Consider the following 18,168-nt stretch of genomic DNA (forward strand, 5'->3'; position numbering starts at 1 on the left):
AAGTCCATAAACTACAAGATCAGAGAACTTCCTGCTTGTTGCAGTCTAACATTAACAATGGTTGCTTTATAAAAGAGGACCATATTTCAGATCTCCCCTTTTTATTTGCAGGAAGAGATGCGGACAGAAGCCCGTCGAAAAAACCTTCTTATTTTGATCTTACATTATTTAACTGAAGAAGGGTATGTTTTCTTTGCTTAACAGTTTGTCTTTGTTTGTTGGTTTTCTTTGTAAACCACCCTGAGCCATTTTTGGAAGGGTGGTATAGAAATTGAATTAATAATAATAATAATAATAATAATAATAATAATAATAATAATAATAATAACAACAACAACAACAACAACAGATCATACAATTTTATTGATAGTGGCGGGGAGAGAAATGTTAGCAAGCAAATAACTATCACTCTGTGTGTTTCCAGTTTTGCAAATAAGTCCTCAGAATGTGCCAGCTTGCTTGCTTACCTGTTCACGCTCACCTTTTAAGGTCCTTCCAGATGCTAATGCATTCTAACATCAGCACAAATTACTAGGGATATGCACGAGCCGTTTGTGCCGCTGCTGAGCCAACCATGTGCGTGCGGGCCGGGGACAAGCAGGTAAGGAGCTTCTTATCTGCTTTTAAAGGGCACTGCTTCCCACCTCGCCGAGCTGGTTCAAATGCCGGCACCTTAGCCAGATCAGTGTTTTCTCCAGAGGAAACACCGAATCAACTTGTGCACATCCCTACAAATTAAGAAAAATGGAAGAAAAAGGGGGGAATCAACATGAAGAAAGAAGAAGTCATATTATATTCTTAATACCATCTGCTGGCAATCTGTGAAACAGTGAAAAGGCCTGCCTTTTTTCATACTTTTAAAATTCTAACTTGAAAAAAGGCAGCTCTTTCACTGTTGTTTCACAGATTGCCAGCCGATGGTGCTACAGATATAATGTGGCTTCTTTCTTCTTAATGTTGATTCCTGTTGTTTTTCTTTGTGGTAATTTGCACTGATGTTGGAATACATTGGTGTCTAAGGGCCCTAGTTATCTGTGACCTAAAGAAGAAATCCAACATTTTGGAAAGCTCCTTTGCCTGGAGGGGCTTTCCCACTCACCCCAGGCAAGCGGCTAATTGCATGCTGTGCTCAGATGAGCCCTGTTAACATTCCATTCGTGTGGGGATAGTTTCATCACCTGTTTCTGTGTTGTGTTGCCTTTGCTCTTGCCCTCATTTTGTACAAAACTTTCAACCGTAACTTCTGTGCATATTTCATATGTATTATTATGACAATTGAGTCTTGACAATGAAGTGGAATATTTGAACCTGTAATTTCCAGGTATGTTGATGCTGCCAATGCGTTGGAACAAGAAACAAAGTTGGGCTTGCGTCGGTTTGAAGTCTGCGATAATGTTGACCTTGAGACTATTTTGATGGAATATGAGAGTTACTACTATGTAAAATTCCAGAAATACCCAAAGATTACCAAAAAGGTTTTAGACACAAGTATGTATCTTTGTTCCAGGAAGAATATTGTATTGTTTTTCTTTTAAGTCGGGTTGTTTTTACTGCCAATAGTATTAAAGTTTCTTTATCACCAATAATGTATAAGTATGATGTAGAGCAGAAGTTCTCAAAAGGTTGTTGTGTCTGGGCATGATAGGAGTTGTAGTCCATCAACATCTGGGGACCCAAGTTTGAGAAGCAAAGAAAGAGCAAAGAAATGTCACAGTTCTTGCCCTTACAGATGTAAATGTCTTACCCAGATAAAGAGATCTTCTTCTCTATGGTTTTCCATTTTCTAACCTTGGTCCCATACCTCTCTCTGGCACTTTGCTGTCAAAGCCATTTATCTCTCTTGTTGCTCTGGCTGCATGATGCGCCTCGTCAAATTGCTAGCTTCTTCTCTGCTCCTGGATTCTGCACACACTTTAAAAACCCTCCTTGGCATTTTCCCCGCTTATGTCTCTGCCTTTGTATCCCAAGACATCCCTGCCTGTGACCTTTGCTGGCCTAGCTTCATCTCTTCTGGTATCCAAAAGTCTCTTGCCCCCAGCTTCGCCTTGTGCCTGGAACTACCTCCCAGAATACCTTCATGATGCCACCTCTCTTATGTCTTCCAACTCACTCCTCAAACCCCACCCCTTCCCATAAACCAGGGCTGCCCAACTTCGGCCCTCCAGCTGTTGTTGGACCACAACTCCCATCCTCCCCAGCCACCGTGGCCAATAGTCAGGGATCATGGGAGCTGTAGTCCAACATCTGCAGAAGGGCCAAAGCTGTGCAGCCCTGCCATAAAGCCTTTCGCCCAACTCCCTCAAATGCAAATCCCATTATAACTGAGCCAAAGTATGTATAACAGAAATGACTCTGTATTCATCTCATTTACTCCTTTTTGTCTCCCTGTTTACTCCGTTTTTCTCCTCATCCTCTGTTGTCTCCCTTGTCTTGTTTTCTAGATCAGGGATTCTCAACGTTGGGCCCCCAGATGTTATTGACTTCAACTCCCATAATCTCCAACCAGAGGCCACTGGGGCTGGGGATTATGGGAGTTGAAGTCCAATAAAATCTGGAGACCCAATGTTGAGAATCCCTGTTCTAGATTGTCAATCCCTTGAAGTAGGGATCTTTCCTCTCTTTGTGAAATGCCACATACATGGCTGATGATATATAAGTAAGACAGAAGCAGGTTACCATACATGAGTAGCATGTTGGATCAGGAACCACAGATATAAACCAGACAGGTCAGCAGATCCACATGTGAAGGCTGATGTTGCAGCATTCAGACTGCATTCCTTCTTCACCGTCCACACTACATCACTTGCAAGTGGATGTGCAACCAAATGCACATCTGGATGCGCATTGCCATCTGCATTCTGGCAGACCTAGTCATTCACAAGTATGCACAACTACATCTAGGTCAGATTGTCCCTCTACAAGAGGGGCCTGGGAAGAAGTCTGGTTTTAATAAGGTTAATTTCTCTGTGTAAACCGCCCTGAGCCATTTTTGGAAGGGCAGTATAGAAACTGAATTGATGATGATGATGATGGATAGGGCTGTGCAATTGTGTCAGTACAAGAGGCATGTTGGACCCGATATACCATCTGGGTTGGGCATTTGGGAAGGAGTGCCAGTATGACAGTATTGACCTCTGGCAATTGAAACTTTGATGAAAATCCCTCCTGTCATGGTAGACTTTGTTGGAGTTCTGACCTGCATGCCGGACCTCTCTTTCCGCTGCTGTACTCCACCCCCCACCCTGATCTTTCTCTGTCACCCAAGAACATAAGAACAGTTCTGCTGGATCAGGCCCAATGCCAGTTCCAGCATCCTGTTTCACACAATAGCCCACCAGATGCCTCCGAGAAGCCCACTGGCAGGGGATGAGGGCTTGCCATCTTCCCATTCACTTCTATTACCTGGGCCTGGCAGCAGTACACTTCTATAGCCAGCTACCTGGCTGCTTGCCTCTTGCGGCAGCTTCTGTTCACCCCCCCGACACACACACACACACACACCGCTTTAAGGTCCTTCGCCGGCACCCAGCCAGCACAGTGTGTTGTGCGGATCATAGTTCCTCTAACGGATACAGCCATGCACTCTACACAGCCTTATCTGTTGCCGTTATCCAGAATCCATTGCTCAAACCGGACCGGACCTTTTTCACCATACACAGGCCTAGTAACTGAGACGGGGACGGGATTAATAGGCACAGTCCAATATCTGGGGGATTTTGCTGCACAAGCCTCAATGCTGTGAAGGCAAACTTTGCAAGCATGCTATTGTGCACTTGGGCAGCTCCTTGATTTCAGTGGGGTTTGAGCAGGGAAGCTTCCAGGTACTCAGTGATGTTGCATGAAATCTGGGGTCACTAATGGTTTTTTGTTTGTTTGTTTGTTTGTTTGTTTGTTTGTTGAGGGTGGGTAGAATGGGGTTGGCCTTTATATAAACCACTTCAGTCTAGGGAAGAAGATTTACAAAAGGACAAAGGTTAGGCCACAGACCAGCACAACTTAAGCTGAAGTGCATTTTGCTCTGGGTTGGATTGTGGCTTTAGGTTTTGTATGTATGCTGTTTGTTAAAGAATGACAAGATCTTTCTGTCATCTCTCCCCCCGCCCCCCCCCCACTTTCCCTCCACAGCAGATAATAAATCAAAAAGTGGAGGAAAAACAAAAAGGTAAGAGAGAAGTGGCAGCTGTGAGGACCACCCCACATATTTATGTGTTCATTCATGGCATAGGTTAAATAGGGAGCTGCCTTATAGCCAGGTCCATCTAACTCGGTACTGTCTACACTGATTGGCAGCGGCTCTCCAAGGTTCCAGGCAGGAGTCTTTCCCAGCCCTACCTGGAGATGCTGCCAGGGTTTGAACCTGGGACCTTCTGCATGCAAAGCAGATGTCCTTCTGGGAGGAAAGGGACAGCTGTTGGTTTAACTGGGATTAAATGGCCACACCAAGGATGGCTGAGGACCAGGACATGCGAATGGAGTGCAGAAGCAAGTCACATGAGCAGTGTAGGAAATGAACTGCGGGTTACGCTAAACAAGATGTGGAAGGTTTGCGATTGGATCCTTTTTCCTTAAAAGAAGCTGCAGGACCCCCTGAATTAGTTTGAGGCTACAGAATAGGAGTGGGTGGATGCAGATTAACCGGTGCTATTTTCACAGTTTCAATCTTGCTGTCTAACACACACACTGAAGCTGCTGTTTGCTCTGCTTGCTGGAAAGCAGACTGCAGAGAAGGCAGTGGGTTAAGCCGAGGCTCACCATTTCTGGCTGACCTGTCCTTTTCTGACCTTGTACCCCAGCTCTGCTTAAGGTCAGGGATAAGGCCTGCTCCCATCCCCAGTTTTATGTCTGAAGCTGGTGAGGTGAGTAGAGATCAAACCTGCCATTGGGCTAGGCTTCTGACTTGGAGCTGGGAAGGTGGGCAGAAGCTCCTTTCAGCACTGGGCTCCTATGGCAGTTTGAATGAAACCCAGCACCAGACCAGCAACCCCAGCTTTCCTCTCCTGCTTGGAGCTGCAGGCAAGGGAGGAGATTTTCCCCATAGTTGCGCTGCACTTCTGAATGCCTGCCCCTGCCCCGCTTCTTAACACCAAGCTGGAAAGGAAGGCTGGAGCTCTTCTCACGGTGCTTTCCACAAGGTGGTGGAACCTTTGCCATGGTTTTAAATTTTGGACCTCGGGGAGAAAGTGGAACCTGAAGGAAGGATAGCTGGCAAATAAGCCTTGGAGAAAAGGCAAAAAAGAGAGGAAATTGATAGAAGGATCATTTAAGGCAAGGTCCTGAGAAAGCTTTGTGGGGCTTCTGATGCAGGCGTGGAGCCAGCCACGGTAGCCTGGGTCCGGCCCTGCCTGGCGGCCCCTCTAGCAACATCCCTTGCATGTGATGTCATGCACATGGGGCATGGCTCGGGTTCCAGAAGAGCCTCGAGATAACTCCCTCCACCCACGCCTGGGCTATGGAGAGCCCCGAACGAGCGCTCCCCTGTCCTTTTCAGGCAGCGTTTGCTGCCTGAAAGCATCTATTTCCCTTTCTCTCCCTCCAGCGAGGGAGCCTGAGCCACGCCCCCCTGCAGGCTTTGGTGGCCCTTTCCATTGGTGGCCCGAGTTCTTTGAACCAATTCGAACAATGGTGGCTTCGCCCCTGTTCTGATGAGAAAGACTCCTCCTGCTTTAGCACACCTTTCTGCTCTTAGTCCTTCAGCATTTCAAGACCTGTGGTAAGCTGGATGCCTCCTAAAGGCCTTTTTGTGTCTTAGGGCAGCTAGCGGCACATATCGCAACCTTCCTAAAATCTACCAGCATCAAGCATCTCAGAGGCCGGTCTCGAAAACTGCATCAAGTAGAACAGCCGAGTCCAAGCTGTGCAGCAAGGAGAGCCCTAGACAGGTTGAGATTCCTGTTTGTTTTGTCTTGTTTTATTTTTAAAGTTAACTGTTCATATTGCTGTACTCACAGCAGGCCAATAACTGGTGGATTATTGCAACTGAAGACAGTTTGATAGGTAAAAGTAACAATGGCCAACGTTCTGCTCAGTGGAATGTCTACGTTAGGGACCTGCTTTTGCACAGCGTGACACACGGCCCCGACAGAGTCATGCGGCATGGCAGCTGCAGAAGGACTTTAAAACCGCTTCCAAACAGCTGCACAGCGCTACATGCAGCACTGCATGACTCTTGGAAGCAGATTTCAGTTGTGCTCCAGCTGCCTGGTCACGCAACATAGCTGGGACTGCCTTTCACTTTGTGCGGAAGCCTTGGCAGGTCCCTAGCACCATGTCCCATTGTGCAGAACGTTGGCCATTCTGTCCATACACAGGTGTCCATCACCTGGTCCATGGTAGACTGGGTGGTCCAGTAGCAAGATACCTATGATCAAATGAAGTTGCCTTACACTAGCCCAGGGGTTGGGTGGCCAGAACCTCAGGGGTATACTCGTGAGTCAAATGGGCCGTAACCCAAAATTTGGCTTTAAAAAAGCCAAATCTGACAACAGAGTAATATTGCTGGACTCCAATTCCCATCATCCCTGGCTACAATTTATTGTGGCTAGGGATGATGGGGATTATAGTTGAGCGACATCTAGGGGACCACAGGTTGGGAACCCTAGTATTAGCCCAACCTTAAATCCTCTTCTTGCACACGAAAAAGAGAGATTGGAGAGCTTTTTCTCCCTTCACCTGACTTGGAGACAAGAAATTCTGGTCTGTATTGGATGGGCCATTGTCTGGAGTTGGAGGAAGGAAGAAGTTTAAAATCTCTCTCTCTCTCTCTCTGGATGGCAGGAAGTGAGGTGGGGAGGGGAAGAAGCTGTAGTTCATTCACACATCTGAACCGGGGTGATGTCTAGCAGAAACACTTTGATCATCGTTCCTGTCCTGGTTTCTCCACCTCCTTGCAGTGCAAAGTGCCTCCTTCCTGTTCTTCAGGGTTGTCTCCTTGAAGGAACTGAGCAAATGCTGAATGGTGAGCACTGATGCTTTCCCATGTTTCCTGCACTGTGTTGAACAGGCAGCAGAAACAAAGCCTACAGGCATAAGCACTGCTGTGTCCTAGCAGCAGAAATAACAGATGCCACTAAAACTGTCGAATAGGTTGGCTTTTCTGGGGAGGCCAAGCATGGCAAATTCTTAAAGTCTGTCTGCTTGGAAATCCTGGCACCTGTAATTTCTTCTTCTTTTCCCCTGTAGGAGATTGAAGGTCCTTTAGGCAGAATGCCATCTGAATTTGGTTTAAGTGTATCTGCAATCCACAAAGGAGGAGGAGGTGAAGGCACTCATCCGAGAAAGGTTAGCTGAAATCTCACTTGTAGGAGATTTGTCATAGACTGTTTGGGGTGTCTGGAATTTTCAGGTGTTAGCTTTTATTGATCAGAGACTTGTGGTGGAAATTTTTCTGCCGAAAAATTTCTCATACTTTATTTTTCCATAGAAAATGTTCTATTTCTACTTAAACATTTGAGGTAAAGTGAGGGAAAATTAATATGGTAGAGGTGAGGTTTTTAAAAAACTGTATAAATAGTACAAATAGCATGCCAAATCATCTATTTATGGCATCAGGGAAATTTATATAGTGAATTTTTTGAGGGGAAACTGTGATGCAGAATTTTATGCAAATAAGGAGAACATTTGCGCGCGCGGGGGGGGGGATTCCAGAAAAATTTCCAATTCAAAGTTTTCAAAATAAAACCCACAACCCACATCTCTGAGAGATGGAGTCTCCAGATTTGTATCCTTGTTAAGAGTTGGGACTGTCCAGGCTCCTTCCAGATCAGGGTGCAAGTTCCTGGGCGCTCAGCAAGGCCGCATACAGGGGAAGATGCAGCAAGTCATAGTCAGTTGCAAAGTACAATGGGATGAAGCAAAGCATGTCTGTTCCACAGACCAGCTCCGCACTTTGTTGTTCTGCCCAGAGGACAAGCCTGACTTGGGAACCTTTTGAGGGGTCTGCTTTTACCCTGTGACTGCTCTGGCCTGCTGAGGTCATTCTCACAAGCAACTCTACCTAGAAAGACCCGAGAACCGCCAGGATCGTGAGAACTGCCAGGATCAGGACCGATCCTGGCACTCCGCAGCCGGGTAGCCTGGATTTTTACTCAGGCTAAAGGTGAAGGTAGGGGGTGTGCGAGCACCCTCCTCTCTCACTGCCCGGTCGTATGGGCAGCTGGGCTGCCGGCAGCTCCTTTCGGGCTGCCGGCAGCCATGGAAAAGATAGAGGCCGGGGAAAGGAGCAACCTGGACTCTAGCATTTCCACAATGCACTGTGCTGCTCACATCATGCATTATGGGATTCTTGGAGCCAGGCTTTATTTCCCTGGCCTCCAGAACACCCCGCCACTCATCAGAACGGTGATCCGTATGTGTGGGTGAGCGGAACAGCAAGGGGATTGCCGCGTTTGTGTGGGGGAAGGTAGGAAATCCTGCCTTCCCCTCCTGCCCTCCCCAGCCCCTGCTTTGTGTGAATGAGCCTATTGCCATGTTGATTTGTTGCCCTGTGGTTCTCTGTGATAGTCAGTGCCTAGTGGTAACACTATATTTGCCTTATAATCTCCCTGGCTCCAGCTTCAAAACCCTCTGAATCTGAGACCTACTGTTGCTAGTGCATACCCTCTTTCTCTTTTTTCCCCCTTTTCTTTTTATTGAACACAGTTTCTGTCTCGTACAGGGCCAAATCATTGATTTCCGTGGGATGATCCAAGATGCTATCAAAGGCGCATCAAATGAAATTGCCTTGCACAGCTTTAACTGCAATCCAGACCCTTCAGTGAGTAATTTTCTTTCCACCCAGCAGGATAAATTTTAAAACTAATGAGTGACTGGGAAATCTAATTGGAAATCTATCTTGTTATATTCTTGTGTTTGGCCTTCTGAATATACAAAAATAAATAAATAAAATTCTACATCCAGGTAAACCCATGCACTTGAAATGTGCAAATCAGGGAAATGTGCATGCATTGCTTAATTCTCCTGAATCAGTGAAGACAGCAAAAGAAGATGAGTTTTTGAAGTAGAAGTATGGAGCACCGAACCTGATATGGTGGGAAAGGGATACATTGGAACAGAGAATGAACTAGAAGGCTAAAATATGCTTAAGTCCTTCAACCCTACCACTAGAAGTGAGGCCTTGATCCCCTCTCAGTTTCCTGAATTTTCTGTCCCTTTTCCTAGATCCACCCCCACCCCACCCCACCCCAGCACATCCTTTAGGGCAAAACACGGACCACAATCCAGCGACAGTTAGGTCCCACTGCTTTCAGCAGGGGAGTTTTATACTTGTGCTTAGCACACATTGATTTCAGGGGGAGAGTTAAACACACTTTAAAAACTCTTCTGTGATATCAATACGACTTCAAAGTGCTGAATTGTGGCTGGATCATGCCATGTTGTTTTGGAAAGAAGAAAAAGGCTGATATGTTCAGAGCAGCAATCTGTATATCTTGTCTTAAGGAAATGCCCAGTGAGATGGGACTTGCCAGATAGGAAGATGGCAACAGTCAAACTAACTGCAAATCTGTCAGCCATTGTGGTTGGGGAAGGTCGGAGTGGTAGTCCAAAAACATCTGGGGACCCAAGGTTGGGAACTTCTGATTTACAGGGTGTTTCAACCTTTTCTGGTGAAGATGGAGAGAGGCAAGGAAGGGTGTATTTGGATGCTACCATACAGCCACTGCCACCAGACATAGAGGCTGTTCTCACAGTGGGGGAAAACCAGGCTAAGGGAGCACAGCCTGGTTTCCCCCCATCGTGAGAACCACTTGGCTCAGCAACTAGCCCTCCAAAGTAGCCCTCCCCTAAAACGAGGTTAGTGGAGCGAGCGAAATGGTAACCACATTTTCCCGATCATGAGATGCTGCAGCACAGCTCTGCACTGTGGCAACTCATGAGGAGACCCCCAACCGGGAGGCTACAACAAGCCTCCTGGTGTCGGGGATCTCTCCAGAATGCTCCGTGCACTTGCACGGGGCATTCTGGGACTTCCAGGAGCCAGGCGGCCCCTAATCTCTACCGCCTCTACCGGCTCTGTGATGAAGCCAGTATTTGTGTGGGCGGCTGATCCAGTTGCCCAGGGAGGGCGAAATGCTTGTGTGCGGGGAGAGTGGCCTGCAGGCTCTCCACACTGCTTGTGTGGAGAGCCTCAATGTAAGATCAGGTGCCATCTTGAGCAAACTTCCACCTCTTCTCATCAATCTCCATAGATGATGAAGGATCATCCTCTCCAAACTGGGAGATCCCATTGTTGTTTGAAAGCAGGCCTTCTTTTGATCCATGATAGGATGCATTATCCCAGAGGGAGAAAAAAACAGTCACATAACCATAGGATCTCCCAGTTCAGACATTACCTTGTACATGTAATGATGAAAGTGGAAAGAGACTGAGTGACCTTTAGGATCTCACCATGTGTAAGGCTGGGCAGAAAGTGACTAAATGACGGGACCAGACTTAATGCAAGCCTATTTCAGAACTGTGTTGCATATTAAAGAAACATTTGACAGCCCCTCAGAATAACAAAAACTATACTGTTGCATGCTCCATACGTTTGATTGATGCCTTGTCTTTATAGGAACGGTTGTTAAAACCTCTGGGTGCCTTTATTGGAATGACGGCTGAAATGAGAGAGCTTGCAACGGTTGTAAGCAGGGTAAGATTGAGCTTTCCTCTTCAGTCCTGGGAAGTGTCACAAGGACTAGCCTGATTGACTGAGGAATTAAGCCTCTTCTTTGGAGTGTGTCCGATTACAGGCAGGATTTCATTTCAGAATATCTAAACAGTGGATTGGTGGAGGTGAGACGTTGCTCCACACTCGTCTCCAGCAGCAGCCTCATTGCTCCACCACCTCACTGGCTGCTCTACCTACCTGGTGGTGGTCCTCCTCCTCCACCCACCACCACTGCTCCTCTTTGTCCTGCTTCTTCCCTTTTCAAAAGGCAGAGTGACAGGAAGTGTGGAGGAGCAGAGGGGCGGGCTACCTTCACCCTTCCTGCCGCTTCATTCCCCACCCTCTGTCTTTCGGGAAAGCAGAAAACAGACGGAGGAGGAGCAATGACTGCTGCCAGGTAAGGCAAACTGTAGTAGGGCAAACTGGGGGCAGGGGAGATGAGTGTACAGTATGTACAGCAGTCGGCCAACCATCTCAGGTGTGGCAGGGGGCTTGAGCTGGGCCCAAATCTAAAGAATACCTATGCATTCTATACCCCCCCCCAAATCCGAGGCCAAGTATTATCTGTCCTCCTGCACATTGCTTAGGCAGTCTGTATCATACCTGGCACTGAGTTGGCAGTGTGCAGAACAACAGATAGCTTAGAAGCAAGTGCACGTGTCCAGTATTCTATGGACTGGAAGAAATGATCAGGGCAGTGGAAGGTGTTTCCAGTGTCTGTGCTCTGCCAGAACTCCAGATGTCACCTTCAAATGGGAGGAGAGCTGGTCTTGTGGCAGCAAGCATGACTTGTTCCCTTTGCTAAGCAGGATCCACCTTTGCAGGATCCATCCTGCAAAATGGTTTGCACATGAATGGGAGACGTGTGAACACTATAAGATATTCCCCTCAGGGGATGGGGCTGCTCTGGGAAGAGCATCTTCATGCTTGCATGCAGAAGGTTCCAAGTTCCCTCCCTGGCAGCATCTCCAAGATAGGGCTGAGAGAGACTCTTGCCTGCAACCTTGGCGAAGCTGCAGCCAGTCTGTTTAGACAATACTAAGCTAGATGAATCAATGGTCTGACTCAGTATAAGGCAGCTTCCTATGCTTCTAAATGCAATCCATGGTGCTGTTCAAACAAAAGCCGTGGAGAATGGCCTCTGCAACAGTGGACCCCATAGTGCACAATGCCTGCTGCTGTCTCTGCCATTCCTAGGAACAGCATATGCCAAGGAAAAACATGTCACATTATTCATTATTTTCCTAGATGTCCTCAGCCTTACCTGGAAACCTGTGGAATTCCTAGGGCTTGCGAACAATGCCTAGGCTGATTCATTGTGCCTTGGTCAGTACTTTGCCTAACAGCATGCACCAATGAGTAGCATTCCTAGGTATTACATAGAAGACCGTGACTGATGCACTTTGCTGAAGCATCACCACTTATCAATAGCAGCAGCCAGCCATGAACAACAGGAAGAACTTGGGTGTGGATATATTTAATCATGGACAAAATCCATCGGGAAAGTCTCTTGCGTGAGCACATCAAAGCATTCACCCTTGCTGTTCATTGCTCCCATTAATTTCATGGGTGTCTGCACAGGAGACCTTGCTGCCAGATTGTGCCCTCTGCATATGTACATGGGAACTGATTGCTGGCAAAAGGGGGGTTCTGAGCCTGATGGGTTGGTGTGGTAATCTGAGGAGCAGTTCGTATGTTTCTGGCTCTCCATGCCTATTGGCAGCTGCACCAGCACACATCATGGCTGTCCATTCCCAGTCCCGACCTAGGTCACCTTGTGGAAGGCCTTAGTGCTCAGGAGAGGGTGGGGGATTACTGCCACTCTCTCGGCCCCCTAAACAAGCACTGACATCATAGACAGCAGTGCCAGCGATCCCATGCCTCGTGCAGCAATGGCTTATGCGGGCAGCTCATGTTCTTACAAGACCCTGCCCCACCTGAGGTCACTCTATTGCTGGCTTTTCAGCTGGAGCGCTGCCGCCTAGGGATGTTCATGATCCGGTTCGGTGGTCCTCTTCCGGACTGCCGAACTGGTTTGTAGGTCCAGCATTCGGACTGGTCTGGCGGCAGCGGCAGGGGGTGCCCTTACCCCACCTCTCCGCTGCATTTCCCCCACCGGTGCTGCCGCCAAACTGCTGGAGCGGGGCTGCTGGCAGAACAACCCATCCCGTTCAGTACCACTGTTTTAGATTTTATATCTTGCAATTCCCAAGCTGATTCTTCAGCATCCATGTTTCTTATACTTGCCCAGGGAAGCAAGGGTCATATTTTTCAGAAACCGTGTCTTTTCAGGACATCTACCTCAATAACCCAGATGTAAAGTGGGACGACATTATTGGACTTGATGCAGCCAAGCGGTTAGTCAAGGAAGCTGTTGTGTACCCCATCAGGGTAAGGAAACCCTCGCACTGACCTGTCTCCCAAAGTATTTCTGTGCAGTCTTGTTGCTTTTTTTACATTTTGGGGCTTATCTGATTTCAAAACTGCTATTCTCTGGAAATGGGGCTAATAAGTGGAGTCAGGGAGGGCTGGGGCTGATGGGAGTTGTTGTCCAATCACCTTTGGACATCTAAGTTTGAGGTCCCCTAAATTAACCTGGTCAAGTTTAAAGGGGTGTGTTGCAGGGAGCAGGGGAGGGTTAGTAGCAAAAGGTGCATGTGGGCAAGAGATGCAGAACTCAATGCTTCTATTTTCTTTGCAGAGATGCTCCCATTACCAGAAATCTGCTTAGCTGGGTAAAAAATGCCTGGGGGTGCGGGAAGGCGCCACATCCCACATGCATGCATTCCTTTTGCCGTGAAAATTGGACACCTCTTTACATGGGATCGGGGCAGCAATTTCATATCTGAACAAACACAACTGCCGCCATCACATTTCTTTCAGCCCTCGGGTAACAAAGTGGGAATGGCCGCTCTCTGCCTGTGATCAGTGAGCCACTGCCAGTCTAAATTTTATTTGTTTATTTGTTTATTTACACATTTTTATACCGCCCCAAACCCACATCCCTGGGTGGTTCACAACAAAATTGTGAACCAAGAGTCAGCCAATAGTTGACTCAACCAATAGTTGACTCTCTTGGCCTTGATGGATCAATGGTCTGACAGTACAAGGCAGCTTCATGTGCTGGGTGGTAAGCGGTTTTTCCTCCTGTTCCTGGGGGCACTTTTAGACACCCTGAAAATTAAGGGGCGAAGGCTTCCCACTCTCTCAGCTGAGCGCTTTGTCACAAATGAAATCTAGTGAGCGATGCCGGCAAAAAGAAGCTGCCACTGTGCACAGGATCCTGCATTTCTTTTCCCCAAAGAGCAAATTGATACTGTGATTTATGTGGTCTGTATATGGACAGTCAGGGGATCAGCATGGTGTCTATGGAGAGGTGACTCATAGGGACCAGGTGCCTGCAACTGAACTGAAACTGCTCTTTTAACGTCAAGAATTTACTTCTTAATTCTTAGACCGTTTCTCCTCTTTCCACAGTATCCGCAGCTGTTTACAGGCATCCTCTCTCCGTGGAAAGGACTGTTACTGTATGGGCCTCCAGGTACTGCCTGAATGACTACAGCTTGTGAATCCTATCTTACATTCACTGAGATACATGTTTTGTTTGTTTCACCCTGGCTGAAGACAGAGGTATTATTTTTAACAGCAATCATTGCCGATTCTTCATCTGCAGTGTGAATCCTAGTTCACAACTTGTCTCCTTTACAACCTGTAACCTATCTTTACAAGTTAAATGCTAGATCAGTGTCAGTCTTGACCCTCCCTATATGTTTCAAGTGGACTGTCTGCCCCCCACCCCACACACACACTTTTCAAAATGGATAAACTGCAAAAACTGTCCCAAGGATTGCAAGTGGAGGTATGTTGGTGACAACATGGGCACTAGCCAATAGACAGCCAGAATATTTGGCTTTTCTCTGACATACTAGAAACTTGCACAGCTGTCTTATGCATTCATTTTGTTTTTCTTCACTAGAGTTAATTCTTCATAGAACAATGTACATGCATTTTGAGTGCAGTAAAAATGCTCACACCTCTCTGCTATGCCTAAATATAAAGTCCGTCAACTTCATTGCACCGCCCCCACCCCGTTTCCATAGGATGGCCACTATCTGATCTAGATATTGTGCCTATATTCTTTAAAGGCTTTTTCAATTTTTATTGCCGTTGATAGCATTATTTCAGTTCTGTTGACAGGATTGGTCTGGAATATTAATTGCTAATCAATTCTTTCACTTTTAAACTCCTTTTTAAAAGTGTTAATTGAGGGATATTTAATGGATAAGCTTCTCTTGATGAAAGCAAATTTATTTATTGGGAGAAATTATGAATGTACAGCTGCATTGGGAAGGAATGCTTATGTAAACATGATATGACTGAGAGGAAATGTCATCTTTCCCACTGCTTGTAGGTACTGGGAAAACTTTGCTAGCTAAAGCAGTTGCCACTGAATGCAACACGACCTTCTTCAACATCTCAGCCTCCACCATTGTCAGCAAATGGAGGGGTGATTCAGAAAAGCTTGTCAGAGTAAGAATGGCTTTCATATTCCCTATACACTCGCAGAAGTTAATAGTGGTTGGCAGAGAATTTTCTAGTGAGGTAGCCTAAGGCAAGTATGGATTGGCTTCAGTCTTCTGTGGTCTCCTGTCTGGTTTACTACAATTCCCATGATCCACTGTTACGTTAACTTACAAATCAAAAATGCTTACTTACTATCCCTTGTTAGTTAAGGCATAACTAATTGGCATTAAGTGATCCCAAGAACACACTGCTGACATCCAGAGGAATGGAGCACTTGCAGTAGGAGTAAGTTTAAAGTAAAAGGTAAAGTGTGCCTTTGAGTTGGTGTTGACTCCTGGCAACCACAGAGCCCTGTGGTTGTCTTTGGTAGAATACAGGAGGGGTTTACCATTGCCTCCTCCTGTGTAGTATGAGATGATGCGTTTCAGCATCTTCCTATATCGCTGCTGCCCGACATAGTTGTTTCCCATATTTATTTATTATCACATTTTATTTATCACATTTATATACCACCCACTACCAAAGTATCTAGGCAGTTATCATATCCCTTTCTGTTATGTTGTAGGTAACATCACCAGTTGTCGTTATACAATTGGCCAAATTTTCAGCTACAGACTTTGTTTAGCTATTACAGTAAAATGCACAACTAGAAATGGAAACACTGAGGTCAAGCTGTGTATGAAGAACAATCACATTAAAAATGAAAACAAAACTCAGAAACTTGTGTTCATCTATAAACTTTTCTTCTCTCTCTCTCCTTTTAAACAATTGTAAATTGTATCCATTACATCTTGAGCATCGATCACATTGCTAGACATAATACAGCGTATTTGCCCCTTCAAGTATGAAGCCATAGACTGGGAAACATACCAGCAGGGATTTGAACTGGCAAACTCTGGCTTGGTAGTCAAGCCATTTCATGAGCTCCACAGGGAGCTTGGAAAACCCACCCGTGAAGTCCTATGCAGGCACAGAACCCAGGCTTCTGAATGGCAACGGATCATGACACAGATCAGGGATTTGCAGAATTGTGCTAGAGCACTGTAGCAATCTTGCACAAGCATCCCCATGAAAACAAATGAGGTGTGCCACAGTTACACAACTGTCGTGCAGCCTCACGTATGCTTGCACTAGCACAACGCTAGACAGTGCAAGCTCCAGACTGGGCGCAAGAGCTTTGAGCAAGCTCTGGATGTCAGCCACTGTTCCTAACCCAGGTCATGGCTTGTACCTCTCAAAAATATGTCCTTGTGGGTTGCCCAACCCTCTGGGATATATTTTCAGCAGGCATGGAGACTGTAGAGGGAAGAGGGTTTGGGGAAGCTTGCCCTTCCCTCCTTGCTCATTGGAAAATGCTTTTCTGCTCGGACGTTATAAGTTTGAATGTCAGCCACTGTGTTGAATGGGATATACTCCCTAGTAAGTGCGCTTAGGCAAGTGTAATAATAATTGACCCAGTCCTTGTGTATCCCTCCATGATCTATTCCATGAATGCAGAATGATCCCTTGCACCGGGATCACTTGAAAGGCTTTCTAGAAAGAAGCTCTCCCTGCTGTCCTCCCTGCCCAGGGCTCTCCGCTGCCCTCTCTTGCACACCACACAATCCACTCCCCCCTCCTCCAGCCTACCAGCTGATTATCTCCTCTTCTCTTTGGTCCCCACATCCATTCACCCCTTCACTACTTGCCTTTGGAAAGCCCATTGGCTGACATCCTGACTAACATTGTGCTTGAGTAATAAGAGAAGTTATGCAATCGCAAGGAGTTAGCATCCTTGTGCTAAAAAAGTGGGGATTTGTGGATGGGGCCAGGAGTACCACAGCATCCTTGCGCTACAGTCCCCATTAGGATAAATGAGGCATCCTGCAGCTGCAATACTGTAAGCATGCTTGCAATAGAGGGCAACCTGCTTGCACCTGCATGTTGCACAAGGGTGATATCCTCCCAAGTTCTCCAAGCGTGGACACAATTCGGATTTGTGTACTGCCGCTGTGCAGCCTCTATTCATCCTGAGGGAGTTCAGCCGTGTGTGTGCTGTCCTGTTAAAAAAAATTGCAGCTAGATTCTGCAATACAGAATTCTGTGATCCTGTAGTAAGGATCACAAGAAACTAAGCAAAACCCTGCTGGATCAGAACAAGGTCCCTCCAGTCCAGCATCCTGCCTCACACAGCAGCTAACCCTGCTAATGAGCAAAGAGGCACCTTTTTAAAGTGGTGATTCTCTTTATTGAGCAGGGGGAGAGCAACTGGCCCTAACCGTCCCCAGCACAGCATTCCTCCAGTGGCTGCTGGTGGTGTCTATCTTACGTTTCTTTTTAAGATTGTGAGCCCTTTGGGGACAGAGAGCCATCTTTATTTATTTATTTATATCTATGTAAACTGCTTTGGGAACTTTTTGTTGGAAAGCGGTATATAAATATTTGTCGTATTCGTAACTGGGCACACTTGGGAAGCCCGGAGGGGCGGGAATTGCCCCCTGCTTTGGTGCTTCCAAGGGCCTGGTGTTCAGGGGCATGCCAGCACTGATCTGATGGCAGTATAGCGCTCTGAAGGCTCGTAGCCATTGATAACCCTATCCTCCATGTACTTTTCTAATCCCCTTGATGTACTGGGGTAGCCTTGACCCCAATAGGGGAGGTTCGTTCCTGGGCGGATGGAGCCCAATAATTATCAGCCCAGGCGAGAGGACTTAAAGATCAAAGCTTTATTCTGCCTTAAGTAACAGAGGTGCTGCTTTGGCTAATGCTCCTGGCGGGTAGACCGGGCCTCTGGCCGAAGTTCCATTAGCTGAGGAGTCCTATCGCGCGTGCGTGCGCGCGCGCCCAAGACCCCAGTTGGGCCTGAGGCTTTGGCGAGAGAGGAGCTCTGTTCGCGAGCTCCTCTCTATTTTTTGCAAACGATGTGGTGAGCACTCGGCGGGGGCGGCGGGTGGGAGGGAGGGGGGGCGGCAGTAGGTTTTTTTTGCCCCTAATCCGCTCGCGGAGGGGGTGGCTGGGGA

The 18,168-nt window shown here is 47.0% G+C and overlaps 1 protein-coding gene across 8 annotated transcripts in view; it reads left to right on the forward strand.

Annotated features, from left to right (window-relative positions):
• KATNAL2 (katanin catalytic subunit A1 like 2) overlaps positions 1–18,168 on the forward strand; it is a 78,455-nt gene that overhangs the window by 31,342 nt on the left and 28,945 nt on the right. For 7 of the 8 annotated variants that reach the window (XR_008314805.1, XM_053289090.1, XM_053289093.1 and 4 more), the window contains 10 exons: positions 112–182; positions 1,322–1,488; positions 4,126–4,162; positions 5,750–5,879; positions 7,180–7,278; positions 8,654–8,752; positions 10,550–10,627; positions 12,938–13,036; positions 14,123–14,186; positions 15,057–15,175. Coding sequence is in view for 7 of the 8 variants with exons in the window: in XM_053289090.1 (XP_053145065.1) it covers positions 112–182; positions 1,322–1,488; positions 4,126–4,162; positions 5,750–5,879; positions 7,180–7,278; positions 8,654–8,752; positions 10,550–10,627; positions 12,938–13,036; positions 14,123–14,186; positions 15,057–15,175 (963 nt within the window). In the remaining variant the exon portion in view is untranslated. The remainder of the gene's footprint in view (positions 1–111; positions 183–1,321; positions 1,489–4,125; positions 4,163–5,749; positions 5,880–7,179; positions 7,279–8,653; positions 8,753–10,549; positions 10,628–12,937; positions 13,037–14,122; positions 14,187–15,056; positions 15,176–18,168) is intronic. The other variant, XM_053289087.1, reaches the window with a different exon arrangement.

Source organism: Hemicordylus capensis, chromosome 2 (assembly GCF_027244095.1).
Source record: "Hemicordylus capensis ecotype Gifberg chromosome 2, rHemCap1.1.pri, whole genome shotgun sequence".
Taxonomy (NCBI): domain Eukaryota; kingdom Metazoa; phylum Chordata; class Lepidosauria; order Squamata; family Cordylidae; genus Hemicordylus; species Hemicordylus capensis.